Source organism: Stylophora pistillata, chromosome 1, assembly GCF_964205215.1.
Source record: "Stylophora pistillata chromosome 1, jaStyPist1.2, whole genome shotgun sequence".
Lineage (NCBI taxonomy): Eukaryota > Metazoa > Cnidaria > Anthozoa > Scleractinia > Pocilloporidae > Stylophora > Stylophora pistillata.
This window is the reverse complement of record NC_142519.1, coordinates 32,130,873-32,152,099: the sequence shown is the minus strand read 5'-3', so window position 1 is coordinate 32,152,099 and position 21,227 is coordinate 32,130,873. Positions and strand designations below refer to the sequence as shown.

At 37.8% G+C, this 21,227-nt stretch overlaps 1 protein-coding gene and 1 pseudogene across 2 annotated transcripts; both read left to right on the top strand.

Annotated features, from left to right (window-relative positions):
* The first annotated feature begins 201 nt into the window (after positions 1-201).
* On the top strand, positions 202-2,181 carry LOC148742134 (uncharacterized; annotated as a pseudogene).
* A 4,272-nt stretch (positions 2,182-6,453) lies between these two features.
* LOC111324420 (shootin-1) lies at positions 6,454-20,507 on the top strand. 2 transcript variants are annotated; one of them, XM_022927969.2, is made up of 18 exons: positions 6,454-6,613; positions 6,732-6,784; positions 6,947-7,007; positions 8,980-9,074; positions 9,720-9,794; positions 10,758-10,830; positions 11,766-11,842; positions 12,532-12,613; positions 13,345-13,439; positions 14,330-14,476; positions 14,572-14,626; positions 14,945-15,043; positions 15,556-15,694; positions 16,147-16,202; positions 16,979-17,064; positions 17,306-17,368; positions 18,146-18,446; positions 18,585-20,507. In XM_022927969.2, the coding sequence occupies exons 1-18, from the start codon at positions 6,499-6,501 to the stop codon at positions 18,632-18,634; spliced, it is 1,722 nt and encodes a 573-aa protein (XP_022783704.2). In that variant the 5' UTR covers positions 6,454-6,498; the 3' UTR covers positions 18,635-20,507. The 2 variants fall into 2 exon arrangements, with proteins under 2 accessions (XP_022783704.2, XP_022783702.2); XM_022927967.2 differs by having other exon boundaries at positions 10,755-10,830.
* Positions 20,508-21,227: the final 720 nt, after the last annotated feature.

Below are 21,227 nucleotides of genomic sequence, written 5' to 3'. Positions count from 1 at the left end.
ACCAGAATGTCATTCTCGTCGATGACTAGGTTTTGAATCTCATCGGCGAAGGAGAAGGTATCTGATATTGTGTAGCGATTGCTTGACAGGGGCTTCAGTTTGTCATCAAGCCACTTGGCGAGGGCATAGTTGTAAGTGCCGGTGGCAGATAGGATAGGTCTCATCGATAGATTCTCTTTGTGTGTCCTAGGGAGTCCATCGATGAGACCTATCCTATCTGCCACCGGCACTTACAACTATGCCCTCGCCAAGTGGCTTGATGACAAACTGAAGCCCCTGTCAAGCAATCGCTACACAATATCAGATACCTTCTCCTTCGCCGATGAGATTCAAAACCTAGTCATCGACGAGAATGACATTCTGGTATCCTATGACGTCAAGTCACTATTCACTAATGTGCCGCTTCAAGAAACGATCGAAATCATCGCTGAGAAGGCGTTCGCTGACAACTGGTTTAATACTACACACGACCTCAGCATTACAAAGCCTGAACTGGTTCAACTTCTAGAAGTTGCAACTATGAATCAACTATTCCAATTTGATGGCAATCTTTACGAGCAGACCGACGGTGTGGCCATGGGTTCTCCATTGGGCCCACTTATGGCAAAACGCATTTCTCTGTTCTATCGAAGAGAAACTAGATCAAGACAACAAGCTCCCTGAATTTTACAGAAGGTACGTGAATGACACGTTTGCTATTGTCACAAGTGTACCAGCGGCAGAAGATTTATTATCAACGCTAAATAACTGCCATCCGTCCATACACTTCACCATGGAGCTAGCATCTGGAAACAAGTTACCTTTTGTCGGTATGGAAGTGCTCAAGAAAGGCTGTAAACTAGAAACTAGTGTTTATCGGAAACCAACAAACACAGGCCTATTGCTTCATCACCAGAGCCACGTCGATAAAAGGTACAAGAAATCACTACTTAAGACCATGTTGAATCGTGCATTCCGCCTGTCGTCCACATGGGAGTCCTTCCAATCTGAATGTGATCATCTAAAGATGATGTTTACAAACCTCAAGTATCCCGACCACCTCATCAATTCCACCATCTCTCACTTTGTCACCTCAGTTAGGTCGGAAAACCCTGTAGTGCAAGCTCAATTATCCGTCAACGAAAATGCTGTTCACCGAGTGGTTTTGCCTTTTAAAGATCAAAAGTCAGCTGACGCAGTGAAAAGGCAATTATCAGATCTAAGCAACAAAATCGATCACACCCTTCATCCCGTGTTCAAGAGTCGCAAAATCTGTGAAGATCTCAGAGTACGTGAGCCTAAACCTCCTATAGTTAGCCAACAATGCGTTGTATATAATTATAAATGTGATCTGTGTGATGCAGAGTACGTCGGGTACACCAGCCGGCATTTACATCAACGTATTAATGAGCACCGTAATTCGGCCATCGGCAAACATCTAAAGAACGACCACGGCCTACAAACCATCGGCGACCTGACCAAGCATTTCAACGTACTTAAAAAGTGCACCGGGAAACTGGACTGTTTAGTTCATGAAATGCTTTTCATAAAGAAGATGAAGCCCTCTTTGCACAAACAATCGGATTCCATACGCGCGAAACTATTTATTTAATAGTTTACATTTATGAACTTAACACGCGCAATTATTTATTTAAATATTTTAAATATTTTAAACTTTTTACGTTTGCCACCTTCGTACGGTATAAATTAACTATTCATTTTTATTCTCTTCTCACTTGAGAATGATGACATGGAGTCATCGAAACGTTGTGTGTTTTTCTCGCTAGTGTTTATTCTTAAAAGACTAGTTAAAGTGCCTGAAAATTTTAATTGCTATAAGCAGATATTAAAGAAACACACCAGGGACATTGCGGAGTATTCTTTTAGCAAGGAAGCGACGTTGATCACCGCAAAAAAAGATGATTTTATATACTTTTAAGCATCTTATATTCTGGTGTTATATTATTATTTCAATTAGGCTCTTGTAAATCTCAGTTTTTTGCATGTATATATATTGTTTTCTCCCTGTGCATAGCTTTTATTCTTTTGTTAATATCTTTTGTGTTTGTCAAATTTTGATTGTGTATAATAGGTCCACATCAGCCCTTCGGCTGCCAAACAATCTCAACCTACTTATCAAATAAGGTTTACCTTTACCTTACCTTACCTATATAAATCATAAACATCCACAAGACATCGTTACACTTTGTATTACTTTGTCTTTGTATTACTTTGACAAAAAAATTGCTATGGGGTGCACACTAAAAAGGTGTTAATTGGGGGCGAAAGGGTATCCATATGTGTACATGTAGCAACCAGGCGGAGAGAAGTTGGGAACCTCTAGATCTCTCCGCCCTGGTACTGGTAGCAACAGCATATGGTGGCAAAAGAAGAAATGATTTGAAGGAGGTAAAAACAGGCTAGATCTGAAATTAACCAGGCAACGATTTGTTTACAATGATGTTTTCAAGAATTTCGCTTCTTCGCTTGATTTTCAGTTGTTGTATTTTCAGTTTAGTTTTTTTTAGTATTTTCAGTGTCGTTTCGAAGTGCGCATATAGGTCTGTTCACCACGCCCTTCTACACTTTTCTTCGATCGGGTCGACGTAGCCAGTTGATCGTGAGCGAGAGTTGTTCAGTACTTCTGCTGTGAAAATACAGGAACCGAACCAGGAGGTTTTGAATCTCAGTTTGTCCTCTCAGTGAAAGTAGCTTTTGACTGTCACTGTTTGGTTTTGGTAACGGAGAAGTCTTCCACTTTCAATTTTTTTTTTTTTTTTTTACAATAACTTTTATTAGAAATTCTCGCGTGCTCATTGGTCGAGAGTCATTGTCAATAAGATTATAGATGATAGAAATGACTTTTCACGTAAAGCTACGCTCATCAAATCCCTACAATGTCAGCGAAAAAAAATCTCTCGTAAAAACAATTGCAAATTTCTGAAATATGGACAGTGGCGAAGATCCGAATGTTAAGATCGGCATACTCGGTGAAATTTTTGAAGAGGAACTTGTCGAGGTGGAAGAAAAAGTGAAGGAAAAATCTTCGGTAATAGAAAGTAGGTTTTCAGTTCGTAAAAAATGCAAACCAAGTGAGAGCAGTGTAGCCAATATTGCTACGTGAAAATTTTATAATATGTTTTGTTTCATTAGCACATGCATATCAAAAGCTTTCTGATGGGAAACAGTTTTCTTTTTCATCTTCAAACGAGCTCGTCAACAGCATCTGGAAGCTGGAGTTTTGAGTGAGAGGAAGAAAAGAAATTACCATTTAATTTTCTTTCATTACTTTGAAAAGTGGTAGAGCTGTAAATCATAATAAAGATGAGTTTAAGGAGAAACAGATAGTTTGTGGTTTGGATCATCCTCGGAGACCCAGGGGCTGTGAGTCGATTTCAAGTTAAGGGCAAAAGAGCCCCTGGGGACATTGTCTTACAAGACTAGTTCCAAACGGTCGCACTCGTTCTGGCATCTGATTGGTGCCAGAAAATCTTTGTGTTTTTCTGCCCAATCAGAGTGAAGTGTCCTTTGGAGTCCTTTCGTGTGTTTTAACACGCACATATACAATAAGCTCTGTTGCTCGCTATGTTTGTTTGGGCCGTGCGACGAAGCTTTGCCCGAGGTGAAAAGTTTCAGTCTCAGCACACAATGTAAGAGAAATCGATCAGATTGTCCGCGAAATCTTACCGGAAAATTATACTGAATACTTTCGCAGGTATCAGAAGAGAACGTGTTTAAAAGTTTGCGAGGTTCGTATAAAACATAATTGTTGCAAGCATTGATATGTCGCTTTAAACGTAAGATGAGATGTAAGCCTAAATCTCTCAAGATTTTTTGTATAATTTGCTGTAACTGAAACTTTTCCAATCCCGTGAAGCTATTTCGTCGCACGGGCCACGCAGGTATGTCGATCAACTGGCGCTTACGCAACTTTTTGTGCACGCCTGACCAAAATCTAATGTAATCTTCGCTTGAAAAAAAAAAAAAAAAAAAAAAAAGCTAAACGTGGAAACTTTTGTTTATTAGATGTGGGTAGATAACCCTGTACTAAGCTGACATTTACAATAAAGGAAGCCCGCCCTTTCCATCTAATATTTCTTGGTCTTTGGTTTTGTTTTCCCCAATGAAAGCAGCATCGATTCCCAATGATCAAAGGTATTTAACTTGGTCTTCAACAATCGACAAATGAGGTGAAATGACAATGACCAAGGGACTAGAAGAGAATCCGTGGCCTTTCGAGCTCAAGAATTTGAACACTGTACACAGCAGCTGAAAGATTAAACTTTTTCCAAACCCCTTCGTTAACTGTCCGAAACACATCTCCTTTCCACGATGTTCTCGATGATTAGTTTTTGTTAAGATTTTAATTAGCTAATCGGAAACACAGCTAAGCTTTCTTTAAGCGCTTGCTGGAGGTCGTCCACGTACTTCACGTTCTCTGCAACTTTGGCCATATTGCGAAAGACTTTACTACAAAGCAACGATTGGAATTTGGCGCGCACAGAAAGCTACGTAAGCGTAAGCGCCAGTTGCTTGACATACCTGCGTGGCCCGTGCGACGAAATAGCTTCACGGGATTGGAAAAGTTTCAGTCACAACAAATTGTACAAAAAATCTTGAAAGATTTAGGCTTACATCTCATCTAACGTTTAAAGCGACATATCAATGCCTGCAACTATTATGTTTTACACGAACCCCGCAAACTTTTAAACACGTTCTCTTCTGATACCTGCGAAAGTATTCAGTATAATTTTCCGGTAAGATTTCGCGGACAATCTGATCGATTTCTCTTACATTGTGTGCTGAGACTGAAACTTTTCACCTCGGGCAAAGCTTCGTCGCACGGCCCAAACAAACATAGCGAGCAACAGAGCTTATTGTATATGTGCGTGTTAAAACACACGAAAGGACTCCAAAGGACACTTCACTCTGATTGGGCAGAAAAACACAAAGATTTTCTGGCACCAATCAGATGCCAGAACGAGTGCGACCGTTTGGAACTAGTCTTGTAAGACAATGTCCCCAGGGGCTCTTTTGCCTTTAACTTGAAATCGACTCACAGCCCCTGGGTCTCCGAGGATGGGTTTGGATGTGAAATCACTTGTGGTTCAAGACTACACGTGTAGATACCCAATGAATTTTTATGTTGTTTGTGGACTACTCGTGAGCCAGGAAAGTTTCGAAAGGCATTTTGGAGTCCCTCTGTGCTGAAAGTGTCCCATTGAGATCAGTTGTTCTGTCGTTCACTTTGTTGTTCAACTCCTATACCAAATGTCTCAGGCACAGGCAGCCCAAGCTCATTACTTGAAAAGCGGACGTGACTCTTACCGTGTTGCGCAATGTTTTATATTTATAAAGGTTTGTATGGGATGTTATCGGTTTGCCTTAAAAAAGAGGAAAAAATGTCTTGTTTTGAAATAAAATGGACTTACCTTATTGCCTTGTTGTTTTCTTTGTTGATTCCTAGCGTCTCAGACCATTTTGAAGCGTTTTCGGCGAGTTAGCGCTATGTTGGTGTTCAACTGCTAACGCTAGGAATCAACAAAGAAAACAACAAGGAACTAGGGTAAGTCCATTTTATGTCAAAACAAGACATTTTTTTCTCTCTTTTAAGGCAAACCGATAACATCCCATACAAACCTTTATAAATACAAAACGTTGCGCAACACGGTAAGAGTCACGTCCGCTTTTCTAGTAATGAGCTTGGGCTGCCTGTGTCTCATGCAGAACATTTTGTATATCGAATAAAGATTTTCCAGCCACAGCCATTGAGCAAGGAGTGATACTACAGTATAATAATGGTAATGGGACCAAGTGGAGTCCAATGCTGTCTGTGATCAAACAACTGATTAAAAAAATCGGACGACCGCGATCGCGCGAAGCCGGAATCGTATTTGTCAATCAGGAGTATGATTACAGACCAACTCGGGCGACACGAAATTTTTACTAATCATAACCATTACAATTTCCGAGAAAACAAATCAAGCAGTTAGGAGAATATCTCCAGTAGAGACAATGTGTGTTTTTGTTTTTTTTTTGTTTTTTTTTTTTAGGATAAGTGGTTGTTGCTATGGTTATTGCGATCAGTTCTGTGAATGCTGGATTTAGCTGAGTGGACTTAGCATGATTGGCTGCATTAACTGTCCGATTACAGCCAATTGTCCGATTGCACTATCCAATTACAACTCCACAGAATAATTACTGAAAAATAAAGCAACTAATACACCAATCACATTTGAGGAAATTGTAATGATTTTAATTAGACTTGAAACATTCCTCTTTCGGCAGGGGTATTTCTTCTAACTACTCAGCAGCATAAGGTAACTACATACAGCAGAAGGTGAAACTTTTTTTTGATACATATTGAGACGGAAATCAAGTATAGTTTTTCGACTTCCTCCATGCTCCAGCTGCAGTTGGGTAAGACGGAAGTCGTTACAAATCACGTGATCTATTTACATATGCAGAACTGCAACTTCTACATTGTGTGACAGTAATAAGATTTTTGAGGACGAGAAGATGGCGGATGCTTCCAATGGTTGTGGGGTAAATGAGCTCGACTTACAGGAAACCCGGAAGAGATTTGAGGTGTTAGACAAAAAGTATAGAAATTTGAAAGGGTTATCTCAAAGAGGTTAGTTGTTAAATTCCTCGGGGATCATCTGGACAAGCATTTGAAGCCTACTGTTTCGGCATTTAATTTGTTCAGCTGCAGATTTCGAGTGGTTCATCAAGTTATTGTTGCCTTTCAGCGGTTGTTGAATTCGAAGCGTTGCAAAAAAAATGTCAGGATTACTTTGAAAAGGTAGGTGTATTATTTGGTATTTGTCTTTCGTCTTGTTGGGCAAACTCCAGCTGATTCGTGATGAATTGAAAGAGAGTCGAAACCCCCACATTTTAATTTAAGTTAAAACATCGCGAGTTTTAATTAATTGCGAGGAATTTTCCTCTTTTCGTAATATTTCAGTACAAGGAACAAGAAGGAAAATATTTAAAAGTCAAAGGGGATCTAGAGAAACTGAAAGAAGGTAGGAATCTTTTTATAGAAAATAACCAATTTTTGTCCTCGTATTATCGGGCTTGATCAATAATTACGTGAAGAAACCCCAGGAGGCGATATAATCACAGACGAAGTCAACGCCACTCTTGTTTTTCTCTCAGCGCAAATGCTGAAAGAAAATAATCATTATAAAAGATACAGCTGTGTAGTGACTTTGTGTCCTTTTGATCGGGAATAGTAGGATATTTTGTTGACTTGAGCGAGGTACTTTAAATTTATCCGTAAGCGAAATCAGAAAATAATGAAAGTACGATGTTGTTATTTGCTCTGTTCATTTACATTATTTTGTATTTTGAGTTACATCTGTGAATTCGCCCTGAATGCTTATTAAGTTTACTTTGACTAAAAATTCTGTCATTCGACTAAATTAACCATCTTGTATGTTATTTCATTCGTTATTAAAACCAATATATTAGCCTACACAAAAAAAAAAATTAATGTAAATATTAATGGTTATTTATTTCTCTGCCGATGAATTCGAAAACTTTTTCTTCGTTACTTTTCTATCGAAACTCAGTTAGGATGTAATTACAAGCCAATTATTCAAAGTCATCTTTGATTTAATTGCCATATTTCACTCTTTTTTAGTTCGTGTTCCCGTCTTTCTATGCAATTAGTTAAAAAGAGCTATACTGTATGTCTTCATATTAAAATTAAATTCCAATTACTTCTTATTTCTTTGACGTGGTTTAAATATCTCAAAGCGGAAGAACAAGAAATCATGAGATATCCTTAATTGGATTTATCTCTGACTACATATATTTTGTCTTTTTAAAATAAACTTACTTAACAGCAGTGGAATTTCTCGTGTCAAAGGTTTTTGTTTCAGACGATTCTTAAGGTCTTTCAACAGTAACTAAGGACTTGAAATACTGCAATGATATTGCATCAACAATGATCTTGTCAGTTGATGTTGTGGTTACGGCAAACAAAATATTATTTTTTTAAAACAGGATAAACTAGCACAGGAGGTGCATTTTTGTTGTGGGAATTCAAAATGAGTGTATATAATTAGTCTGTGAATGTCAAAGTGCTGCACTAACCCTGGAATAAAGTGCAACTAATCCCAGAATAAGTATTTTTGTTTTGATGGTAGAATATCTCAAGTGTTTCTGTGATACCTCTTCCAAAAACTATTATTCTGGTAGTGTTTTTTTCGGTATTTTGTTAGTTTCACAAAGCCTTAAAATTTTGCAGCTCCTAAGCTATACCTATCAACAGGGTGAATCAATGGCATGGGTCCTGCTCTCTTCAAGTGTCTTTATGATGTCATGGGTGTAGATTGAAGCTTACAAGGAAATAGTCAATAGACCTCATCACCTCTTTACAAATGATGATAGAATGACAAAGTGTTCTTGCTAGAAGTTACTTTGTAGTTACATGTTTTGTTATGTACACTAAATCCACAACTTCTGTAACATATGGCAGTGGCTAACCCCAGCTTCCAGATGCTTGGTAATGTTGTAGATTAAAAAAAAAAACAACACCACCAACAACAAAGGGGTTAGTTGCACGATAATATTTTTGAAAAATTGAAACTATGTTGTTATGTTAGTTAACGAATCTTGGTATTGATTACCCAATGTCTTTGTTACTATCTTTTAACTTCTCAGTTTTCTATTGTGAGTAACCAGATGTGTAGAAACATGTAGCAAAATTTTATTAATCTTTTAACTCCCAAGATCTGATTTTTAATTCTCCCTACTAGCTGTCACACATTTTCATATAAGTTAACCACAAGAATTTGGTTTTAGATCAAGATAAGTTTGAGAATTCTCATTACCCATTTGCTGGGTAATGTATGGATATTGTAGGGTGAACTTACATAGTAATCACTTCTGGGAGAAGGTTAAAATGTGTCAAACACAATCAAGTATCAATTTAATAACTCTTTTAGTTGTTTTCTTAGTTATTTCTTTTTGCCTTTTTTTGCTGAATAGTTTCTAATCTTGCCTTGACTGAGTATGAGAACTTGCATGGCAAATATGAAGTGGAACAGAACTGTAGAAACAAGGCTGAGGAGTTTGCCACAAATGTAAGACACTGATGACATTTGTTTAACTTTTAAAATTTTTCAAGCAAGATAAACCTTAAAGTTTTCTTTTTGCAAAATTAGCTGCCAGAGTGATTTTGACTGATTTTGTTTTACTTTCTCCAGTTTGTCTTTTTATTTATTTTTTCCTAATGTAATAATTAGAATAAAATGTGCACACAGTGATTGTAACTGACCCACACAATTTAGTGGTTTTCCTTGTTTGACTTACCAGCCTGTAATCATTTATGCCCACCACTGGTAAGCACAATACGAGGGCTCCAGCCAAGGCTCACTCCCTGGAATTTTCAATTTCAATTCTTTAAACCTTACTTACTATGAACTTTAACCCTTTTACTCCCAAGATCTAATTCTCCTTACTGTCTGCCATAAAATTCCTATGATTTTGCTGACGAGAATTTGGTATAGGATCAATCAATCCCCTAAAAATATCAATCCCCTTATTCAATTTGATATATTTTTTTTGCTCTCATCACCTGTTTGTTTGAAATTGTAATCTGATATTGGATGGAGAAATTCTCTCGCACCCAAAACATCTTTCTGAATGCTTTCTAGGGATCCATAAGTCCTGTAAGACCATGATGATAAGAGCCAGTAGTTAATGAACTGTACAACTTGATATCACAGATGGTTCAGGAAAATAAAAAACTCAAGCGTCAGAGCCAACTACTCCTCTCTCAAGTTGCTGGAGAGGTGAACCCTGTAAGTGGATTATTGACAAAAACTATTGATATTTAACATAGTCAACCTATGTCACAACTGTTCATGACTGGTTGTTTTTCCTTGTCAATAATCATAATGACAAAGCTCATTTACATCATTAAAAAAACTAACCTATCATTAGAGGGGAAGAGGACTGTTTTGGAAAAAAACTTAGAAGGGTTTACAGAGTGCTGTGATATGGCGTATACAGCTGTATCTGTGTCATTTTAAGTTGAAACTTCTGAGGAAAAACCTTTAAACCTCAGAGACCATTTGTTGTCATTTTAATTAAGAAAATCATGGTTTCAAATTCTGCAAGAAATGTTCATTTGTTGTATATTGAAAGAAAGAAATTTTTTTTTAGTGGGGCCTGTACAGACATAAGGAAAAAAACCACAATGTCTTGAAATTATGAAAAGTCTTACCAGAATTTTTTTCCAAGCTGCAACATGAGCCTATTGTTGGTTGATATCTTTGTGATGCTGCAGTTCAATTTGCAGTTATCATATTGCCCAGACAGATATGTTTCATAGGCACAATAGGATGTCCTTTGATTGGGGTGCATGGGGGATAAAACCTGTGATAACTGCTATTTATGCTTGGAGATTGGTGAAAATATTGTAGGGTGTAAATAGTCTCGGCAAAATAATTTCAATTATGAATGTTTCACTAGCCCAATTATTTTTAAATTGAAAAATAAGCTCTACACTGGAAAGCCAACAAATAACTTGGTTTGTCACATGGTTTTTATGTGTAAGAAAAAGTACACAGATGACAAGGAAGAATAACCAACCTGGCTGTGGTGTTGAAAAACTTACAAATTTGAACGTGTTACTGGTAATTTTGTAGGCTGGGGTTCCACTGTTAGTGCAGAGATACTTAATCTGATCAATACATCAATCAACCCATAATATTATTGAGTGATTAAAAAATTCTTTTTCCTATGAAATCCTTCCATAGCAGGAGGAGCTCTCTTCAATTTCAAGTGATGATCAACCTTTGAGTGACAATGCAGTTTTCCAAGAAGAAGTAAAAGGTATATTAATAAGCCTGTCAATACCCAGGAAGTTAATAAGATGCTGACAGTATTCATCTGCACAAAAGAACCTTGATTATTTTCTATTCCAGGCAGATGTGTTTCATATATATAAGAGTTGCCTAAGTGAGTTATCAGCCTGATCTTGTTCTTAAAAGGTGCTTGATATTTTTCCTGGAAATAATAACTGGTACAGATGATTCATTTCCATTTGACATTAATTTTTATTTTATTTAAAGCCAGGTTATAAAACTACTAACACTATTTTTTTTGTATGAATGATACAAATTGTAATGCATACATTGTTTGACTCTACTCTGAAACTCTTTAACTAACGGGGGGTGAGGTAGTGGTGCATATAAGAAAGAGGTAGCAATTTTGGCATTGTGCAGCCCATAAGCGTGCATTTTTTCATGTACATTTAATTAATTATTTCAAAAGTTTAAACTCATGTGACTCAAGTTATTCATCAGCTCTTTCTCAGCAACAATTAACAAATGGTAAACACCACAGCGTACACTATTGAGTTATGGATGCACGCGGGAGGTTGCTAAGCATGAAAGAAGCGTAAGAGTCGCTCGAGGCAATAGCTTCTTGAGTGCTTAGCAAACCTCCCAAGTGCATCCATAACTCAATAGTGTACGCTGTGGTGTTTACCATTTGTTTTATAACATAACATTGATACATTGTAGGTAAAGAGTTCCCTTTTATTTAACAAATCTTACGCGACCAGAAAAAACAAGCGCGCGCGTTTAAAAATAGTCTTTGCATTTGCTCACGTCAGCAGTGTACACCCATGGGCAAATGGGGGACGCTAAATTGACCAATCAGAGCGTGCGCTTTACTTTGGTTATGTTATAATTTAAATTGTGGAATCTGTGGAACTTCAATGAGGGATAACATATTAAAATATTCCAATTTTATTCTTTTGTTAGAACTGCAGCTGATGGTGGAGACCTTAAGAAAAGAGGTGAGAAGTACCCAAGCAGAACTGACTGCCTCACAAAATGAGGTGAGAAACTTTGTGATCAATTTTTTTATCTACAATCAGCAACAAAATTATTGACACATTGATCTTTTCAAACTCTGTTACTTCAATTTTATCCATTTTTCCCTTGTTTAGTTAACCTGTTTACCCCCTCCCCCGAAAAACTATGTTGTATCTTTATTTCAGGAATTTTTAGCAGATTTTCAATGGAAGATGGGGCTGTTAATGATTTATAGTGTGGTAGAAACAGGAATGTTACTCTTTGCTTAAATAGAACTCTTCAAACATGATGTGTCAACTAATTTTGATGCCAATTGTAGGAAGTAAATAACTTCAAAGAAAAGAAAAAGCTTTACATTACTTAAGTTTACAAACTAATTATAGTACCTGCTTGTTACTTGAGGTCATTCATTGCGATGATTACACATGTCTAGTAATGAAGTATTAGCATGATAATGCAGTCATTTCATTACTGTTGAGAACTAGCCTATCACAGTGGAGCATGATTCGTTGAGTGAAAAATGCTAGGAAGCCTTAGGACAACTTGAAGTATGCAGTGAAAATATTGTATACCAAATCAAAGTGACTACATCATGAGACAGTCAATAATTCATTACTAAAATTTTGGCTTTGCAAACCATTAGTCAAGGTACCATCTCTGGTGTGCCTCTGCCATGCTTTTGTATATTAACATTGACAATTTACCTTTTTAGTTAAACAATGAAAGGCAGTCCCATGAGGCTACAAAGAGGAGATTGATGTCCAATGAAAAACAGTACAAGCAACTGAACAGAGGTGAGTCCCTTTTTCTTCAGCTGTTTTGGGGCTTGACAGGTATAAGATAAAAGGAATGAAAGGAAAAGAGGCAGCGGGCTGTTTGTACTTCAACTTCAAGTTGTGGCGAAGTAAAATAACTGGCAGAAGTAACAGTACAGTACCAGTAATTTGAACAACAACAGTGGCAAATATTTTATGGCTCAGAAAAAGAGGTATTGGGATGGAATAATAAGAATTTTATTTATGATTCACAAGCAATTTTTTAAAAGCAGCGTTTTATTATTACTAGAGCCCAGAGGAACTGTGAGGTTTTCAAGCAAGTTCCCATCCCACTAAAGTCAGTTTTTTTTTCCAAAAAGAGTGGTGAAAGGGAAAGAAAACAGACGTAATCAATAATCTAGTATTACAGTCTGGATGCCCAAAATTTTTTGTTACAAGTTATCCTTCTTGGATCAGCTTTTTGCATAAAACAGGCTTCTTTTTTCATTGTTAGACCTTTTTGCCTTGTTGGTTATGTAGATATTTTCTAATAATTCAAATTGAAGCTAACCCTGAAGAACCAAGCTCATCATAGTTATGATCATAGTAACCTTCCATTTAAAGTGTAAATACAAAGAAAATGGGAAACTAATTTCAATGAAGTGGCAACCGTTAGTCTTCAGCTACAAGATTTGAAAGAAATACAACCAAAAATTTGATGACTTCAAACTGAAATAAATCGCCAGCAAGCTTACTTATTCATGTTTCAGTTTCTGTATTGGCCCTTGAGGAATACAACACATTGCAACAAAGATACGCTCTTGAAACACAGTGTCGTGTTGAAGCTGAAAAGTATGCTGCTGAGGTTGGTAAATTGCCCGTGGGGCAATTTTTTGCTGGGTTTGTGCCCCTGGCCTTTCAGAACCCCTGCTCCATTATAACCTATTCTTTGGCCAATTGTAGACGCCACCTTAGTCACTTTTGGTAAAGCAGTAACAACTTTAAAACGCGACTTTTCCCAACTTTAAATTCCTACTTACCAGAAATTTCTTAAACCAAAATCGTTAAAATGTGAGAGCCCATTCAGTGCAGTGTAACTCTATCGAAAATGGCCCATCCAGTGGCACAATCCCATTAGGAGGTACCCCTCCCCCTCGGGTAACCTGTTTAAACATGAAACTGTGTCTTGCTAGCTCATACTGTTTAAATTACCCAGACTGTACCAGCACTAAGGGTTTGAGGAGACTGTTTTTCCTTTTTTCATGACATCTGAACATTTGTAGACGTTCCAGTCTTCTCGGATAAGGACGATAAACCGTAGGCCTCGTCTCTTTCATCCTCTCTCTCTATTGGTTAGCAGGGGACGTTAAAAAGACCCCACGCGCTTTTCGCAAAGAGTAAATAACGTAGCTCCCGGTCTGGTGGTCTGGCCTTCCACAATTGAGGGCACCTGCAAAATTCCCTTTGAAAAATTGTAGACTATACAGTGCAGTCTGGTCAAAGTTCCCCGCAAAGTGTTGTAAAGCGCATTAGAGCGTATAATGCGCTATATAAATGCATTTTCGTCATCTTCTAGTATCAGTCTGTAGGTTTGAGATATTAAGACAACAAAAGTCTCTCTTCCAGTAGGAGTGCATGTATTTAGGATACGTATATAGAAGATTTTACTTCCTCATATTGGTGCACCCTGTCAAACAGTAGTTACAATGTAAAAGTCAGATTTAAATTATTATCATTTTTTTCAAACTTCGTTAGGTGTTAAGAGAAAAAGATGTTTTGGATCAGCAAAGGAAGTACATATCTGAAACAACTAGCAAAGATGAACAACTGAAGAAAGCTCTTGAGGAGATCAGTACACTAAACAAAAAACTTGCTGAAGAAAGAGCTGAAGCGGAGGAGAAGGTGAGGAAATATTTTTATTTCATCATTTCTTGTCAGGGCTTGTAACTGATATACCAATAGTTGCTCATAATGGTCGCTGAATCCGACTTTTGCAGATAAAGGATCTTCTTGAGGACATGAAGACTTCTAAGGATGAAGAATATATCAATGGTATGTGAGACGGTAATTCCGGAAAAGAAAATTAGATGAAAATTCCAGAAAATCTATTTGTTGAAGGCGTTGGTGAATACCATGATTTCTTACTCTTTTGGTGAGGTAAAGAGTGGTAGAGGTGACTTTATTTGTAAAGTTATTGAACGCGACGACGTTCAGTTCTTTTTAAGGAATGTTTCGCTGTGGTTTGGAATGGCCTGTAAGTAATAAATGGTCTAAATGTATAGATCGGACATTAAAACATGCGCTTTAGTCTCGCCACCAGTGTCTCCTTCAGGCCATGTGATGATGCTGCTGTTGTTGTATTGCTAACAGTTACTGAAGAAAAACTTCAGGTGGCCGAGGAGCATATCGAGTCCTTGGAACAACAACTGGCAGACACCGAGAAGAAAGTAACCGAGGCAAATCAGAAAGGTGATGATTTCAAAGCTTTATTTTGAGTTAGTTTAACTGAAGCTTCTCCAAGTTAGCGACGGAGCATGAAAAGCAAATAATTTACAGCATGGCGCTCGCAGCGGTTGAGTCTCAAGACTGCAAAAAGAATAGGAATAGACTCGCTTACGTTTTTCACGCACAAGTTAGGATCTTTCTTGGATGTGTCAAGGTATCTAACATGTTTATCGTCGTTTCGGATCTCACCACCTTTCATTCACACAACTTTGAGTAATTATTTTATAACTTAGTAACATAATTGTGTTTACTTCTCTTATCTTTGAATTGTATGTCAAGGCTAGTATTGAATTTGAGCCTTCAACCTTCATGTTTTTATTCAGTGAATTTTATAGAGAACTGATGGATCAATTTAGGGTGCTTAAACACAAATTTAGTAATTTCATCTCTGCTGTGAAAAAAGCATTATCTTCCTTTGTGTTCAAAAAAGGTCAATTAGCTTCACTCTCTCACTTTGGGATATTTTGTTTTGTTAGTGTCTGAACTGGAGAAGAGTTTAGAGGAAGCAAAGAAACAGGCCACTGCCGCTGCCCTTTCCTCATCACCTCCAGCGGCAGCCCCACCCCCACCACCACCCCCACCACCTCCTCCCCCTCCTCCCACACAACTTATCAAGTGAGTTGAAATGAAATGTTTTGCGACATACGTATTTTATTAGGGATTGATGTGGTTTGAAGCATATATCCATGTTTGGTTCACCTAGCCACCTTAAGTATCCTAACTTGTCTAAAATCACCTTAGGTAGCAGTTAATTAGCTACTTTGATAACCAAGCTACCCGCCTTTTTTCGGAGGACTTTGAATGCCCAACATTTTCCTGTTGGAAGGGTTTCTATGGTCAACACTGTGGGAGGAGGAGCTGAAATGGTTTGGTGTGCACTTTAAGTTCACTTAATTGTCTTGCCGCGAACAATCCCGATTCGTTGGAATTTGGTTTCATTATTAATTAGCTTTCTAATTCGCTTAAGAACAGGGGAGTTGAATGCAGTAATGCTACAAGCAATAACAATTCAACAATTAAAGCACTGTCAGTGAATGTTCCATAGCTACTTACTTTTTGGAATTTAGGAAGTTCATGAACATTGTCGGAGCAAAAAAGAAGTCTTCCTTAAAACGGAACAAAGGTAAGAATTAGCAAGGAAAATTGTTTTCACTTGTTCTCAGTACCTACAACCAGTCTAAAGCTTAGTCACCCTCCCCCAGTTGTTCGAGGGTTGGACAATGCTATCCTCTGGATAAATCTTTATCCTTTGGATAGCGCAGCACATTTTATCCACTCTAATCCACTGGATAGCGCTTTATCCGTTGGATAGCTGTATCTTCCCTTTGAACAACTGGCCCTCGGATGTTGGTTGGCCGGTTTGTTGGTAGGTTGGTCAATCAGCTGGGTGTTTGGTTGGTTGGTGAGCCAGGTATTCACTTAGGTGGTTGCTCGCTTGCTCGCTCAGGTGGTTGGCTGGTAATTTGGTTGATCGGTTGGTCGGTTCGTCAGCTATTTGATCGGTCAGTGAGTTGGTAAATTACTCATTTAGTTGGTTGGTTAGTTGGTTGGTTGGTCATTGTATCAATTGTATCAATTGTATCAATTGTATCAATTGTATCAATTGTATCAATTGTAAGTCGATTGGTGACTCAGTTAACTGGTTGGTCGGTCGGTTGGTAAGTTTATTGAGTCAGTGGAACGGTGTGGAACGGTCAGTCTATTGGTTGGTCGGTCAACTGGTTGGTTAGTTTGTCTGTTGGTTGGAAGGTCAGTTGTCTAGTCGGTCAGACAGTCAGTTGATCTTTTAGTTGGTGAGTCGGTCAGTCGGCTTATTGGTTGGTGTGTCAGGTGGTTAGCAGGAGCAGAGAGAATAACTTATGTCACTAACATGAATTATGATGAAATTTTGTTTTCTAGCTCCTAAGGATCCAATGGCTGTTGCCATGTCTGAAATGATGCAGAGAATCAAGAGTGGCAACATACAGCTGAAACCCGTCAGAATTGTAAGTCTTAAACTTTCTTTGGTCACGAGAACTACAGCAAACAGTACACAAGCATCACAGCGTAATTTTCATGTTTTTCTTTTAAGGAAATTTGTCAGGTCTAAACAAATGTTCTACGACGTGGAATCACTTTCTAGGCGCAATAAGCAGCACTATTATTTTTAATGTTTCATATGCCTCTGTACTGGTAAGGCGGATCTGTCTTCTTGATGTTCAGTTTGTAGCTAACTGTTTGTTTTAGCCTTCCAGTGGCAGCAGCGAGAGTGATGACACGGATGCTATGTCAGATTTAGGAAATCTACTGGTAGGCTAATGAATTGCTTTATCTATAATTTTTCTATCACCGAAAGGCATTCTTACAGTTGCATGAAAATAAACGATAGATATTGAAGCACGACACAATGTACATCTGTTTCGCAGACATAACGCAAAGTTTGCGCCATTTCAATTTGACAGTCAGATACAGTTATAAAGAGAGTTTTTGTTCAAGCTCAATCAGCGGGGACATAAAGTGAAAATAAAAACAAAGAAAACAAACAAGCAAACAAACAAAAGGAAGACTCTCAGCTCAGCACCAGGAGCGAAGAACAAAAATAACAGATCTAGACGGTCGTGTTTTTTCCGATGTGTTTTAAAAGTGACCCCGAAGATGTACTTCAAAATTCCAAGGAGGACAGTGTAAAAGTAATTAAACCTTTGTTTACGGGTGAGTAAGACGCATAAGTCAATTTTCAGTTGAATGTTGAAAGTAATTCGGGTTTGTCATGCTTTTGCTTTACCTTGCCCTGTGATTGGTTCAGAAAACTGGCGCCACTTTCTCGACCAATCAGATGCAAAACTAAAACCAATCTCGACTTGGTTGCCCGCAGTTTCCCGCACGTTAGGCAGTTTACTTGGTTTCAGTTTGATATCTCATCGGTTCATTAACTTAGTTTCCTTTCTTCTGATTGGTCGTTGTGCAGTACTTTGGTTTTAGTTTAACGACACTCAAAAGAAAACCGGTCTTTTTCGGTCAGGATATCATCGAGTCCAATATGAGCTTAGAGAATATTTAAGAAATGAACTGCCTTTACTTTTGCAGAAAACGTTAAAGAGAAATCCAAGCGTTGATGTTGGCCCAGGAATAACTTCTCCTGGCGCTGACAATGCACCAGTTGAATGGGTGAATATTAAACTACGTAAGCCGAGCGCTATTGTAGAGACTTCCAAGGGGACATCGAGCTCAGGAGACACCGGAAATAACAACAGTGAACTAAAGAAGGTGGTATTGAGGAAACCACGCAGCCATTCTGCGGGAGACATTCTTGACGAAAGACCAAAGGACGAGGCTACGGCAGAGCTGAAAAGGATTCTACAGAGACAAAAAGCTGCAGCTGAGAAAGGTGCAAAAGTTGTACTAAATGTGCTCCAGTTTAGAATGTTCTGTGAAAGCGTGTGAGTCAATAAACTGAAAGGAACGACTCTTAAGACTCGACCATTTATTTTAATGTTAAAAAATTCATTATCTCTTTTTGTTTCAGAAAATGCGGAACAAAATGGTAAACGCGTATGTGAAACTGGAGCGACTTGAAGGATTCAGAATCTGTAGGCTGAAAATCGCATTATAAACAGAGGAGCACACTATTCACTTGTTCTTGTTTTTATAGATGACCTTGTATTTAAATGTAGCTGTACATCATGGAGAAAATTTTAATAGAATAGAGTAACATTTCGTCATTAATGAAAAGAAATAGTGGATAGAAAACACTTCATATGTTGTTTTTGTAATACTTCATCGTTAAGGCTCGATTTAATATCCGCTTTTTTTTCCCCTTAAAGTACGATGGATGACTGTGTGATAAGCAAAGTACAGAATAAGACGCAAACGTGTATCGATACTCATGAAAATAATTTCAAATGTTTTGGAAGTAATCGAAGGCCTTAATTTATCGTGCCAAAAAAAAAAAAAACAACAACAACAACAGAAACAAAAGGAGGGATATGAAAAAGAAAGAGAATTCGTATCAACAGAAGATTTCTTCATCAGTGAGCAAGCAATGCAAGTAAATAATGCACTGTGAGAGCGCAGAATACCAGTAGCGGTATCACGATAACATCGGCCTACTTATTCTCCACTGTTCTCTCTACGTTTTCTTTGCGAATGACAAGGAGAATACTTTAAACGATCAAGAACATTTTAAGATGGTAATCATTTCCTTATTGATTCAGTTGAGATATTGTAAGGAGAAATGAAATGATTGTCGCTCTTACGGGTTCAGGGTTCAACAATTTTTAAACTTTTTTCCCTTTGTTTGCCGTTTGTGCAGCTTTCTCAAAGAAAGGAATATTTTTTTAAACGATCAAGAACATTTTAAGATGGTAATCATTTCCTTATTGATACAGTTGAGATATTGTAAGGAGAAATGAAATGATTGTCGCTCTTACGGGTTCAGGGTTCAACAATTTTTAAACTTTTTTCCCTTTGTTTGCCGTTTGTGCAGCTTTCTCAAAGAAAGGAATATTTTTTAGCAGCCTGTGAGCTAGTTAATCCTAATATTACTTTGTTTAAATGAATTATTTTGGTATTGATGTTCCATTCTGATAGAATGAGGCAATTTACTTAAACGGAGAAAGTCAAGAAAATATTATCAAGTTATTAAATTTTTTTTTCACTCGTTTCGTAGAAGGAGACTTCCAGCAAAACTAAATTTTTCTTTAAAAAGAGGCAAAAGGTTCCTCTCGCTGAGTTTTTGTTATGTAGTAATTCTACATGTTAATGCTTTTGAGGTCCTCAAGGAACTTACTTTGTGGAGTTTCACGTAACAGGGAACCGTCCTCGAGAAGTGCACCACACATTATTTAGTAAAAGGTTTCGGAGAATACATATATATTTTTTATAAAAAGAAATGATATTATGGAATCAGATTTGAATACACTAGAATAGAGCTGGTCTTGGTATTAAATCGAATTTTCAATTTTAAGACAATTTTTGTGGCTGCTGCCGCCTCGTAGGAGGCGAAGCAACAACCTCTAGCAGCAGTATACTACCTATTTTCAATGGTATAAAAATTGCGCTAAATTAGTAGCCACATGCAGTCGTAAACTGCCTATTTTTGATCAGTCTTTTGTTGTGGTACACTATGCAAGCTCTTAGTGAGAAACTAATGTCTACTTCTATGATTTATGTCGACACAGCTTTAGGACGTCATTTGATTTTAGTGTACATTTTGATCTGGACAAAGTAGATAGCTGCTGCTTGTCAAAGAAAACAATCCTTTGTCTCAGGTCAAAGATTCTAAACTTTCACGGCAGTTTTCGATGTCCTATTCTATGAGTGTTTTCGGGAGAGGAGCACACAAGAAATAATTGATACGTCCATCTTTATTTCGCACCTATGCAACTCACTTTTAGATATATTTATACAGGAGCTGAGTTTTGATTTGAAATAAATATTCGTTGTCCTAGCTGTTTGTCAAAATCAATTATACACGATCAAGGAGGAATCTGTTTACAAGTTTTATGGTCTTGGCAAAAATTAGGTGTGGGTAATTTAGTTTATCCGAGCTGTGATATGGAAGTGCTGTTCCAACCAGCAGATATCCTTTAAATGCAATCTCTGATTCTGAATTCTCCCCATACAAACATGTCACTGACATAGGTGCAAGGGATCTAATGCTGTTAACATAGTCCTCAAATTTGAAAGATTAACTTCTTACTGCCGATCGCGAGGGCCGTACTGTGGAATATTGGCCAATACGAATCGTGGCAGTACGGACCGAGCGCAGCTTGGTCCGTATAAAAACGACCGAGGGACAATGTTCCCCAGTAGGGCTTGAGCAAGCAAGATTAGTTTGTGGTTGATCATACAACTAAGAGGAATTTCTTTTTTTTTTAGGGGGAGAGCATTCTACCGTTTCAATCAGCAAATTATGTAGATCCAAAGAAATTACCTTTTTAAAATAATTGCCGATGCTTAATTACTTTTCCTCGCAGAAACATCTCGATGGACGTGACCTGCATATCATGTTAGCTTTGAAAAGAGAGAACTTTACTGTTCGAATCAACGACATCTGGCGAAAAGGACCGCTAAGGGCTCGGGCGCACTACACAAATTTTTGGTTTTTGCGAAGAAAATCTTGTTCTCTGTTTTGCTTTTGAGACAAATGTTCTGCAACACTACCTTC

Bases quoted from the DNA above. Each gene is read 5' to 3' on its own strand.
- LOC111324420 (XM_022927967.2), top strand. From the start codon at position 6,499: ATGGCGGATGCTTCCAATGGTTGTGGGGTAAATGAGCTCGACTTACAG. The intron at 9,075-9,719 runs GTAAGACACTGA...TTGATATCACAG, and splicing joins CTGAGGAGTTTGCCACAAAT to ATGGTTCAGGAAAATAAAAA. The intron at 13,440-14,329 runs GTTGGTAAATTG...AAACTTCGTTAG, and splicing joins CTGAAAAGTATGCTGCTGAG to GTGTTAAGAGAAAAAGATGT.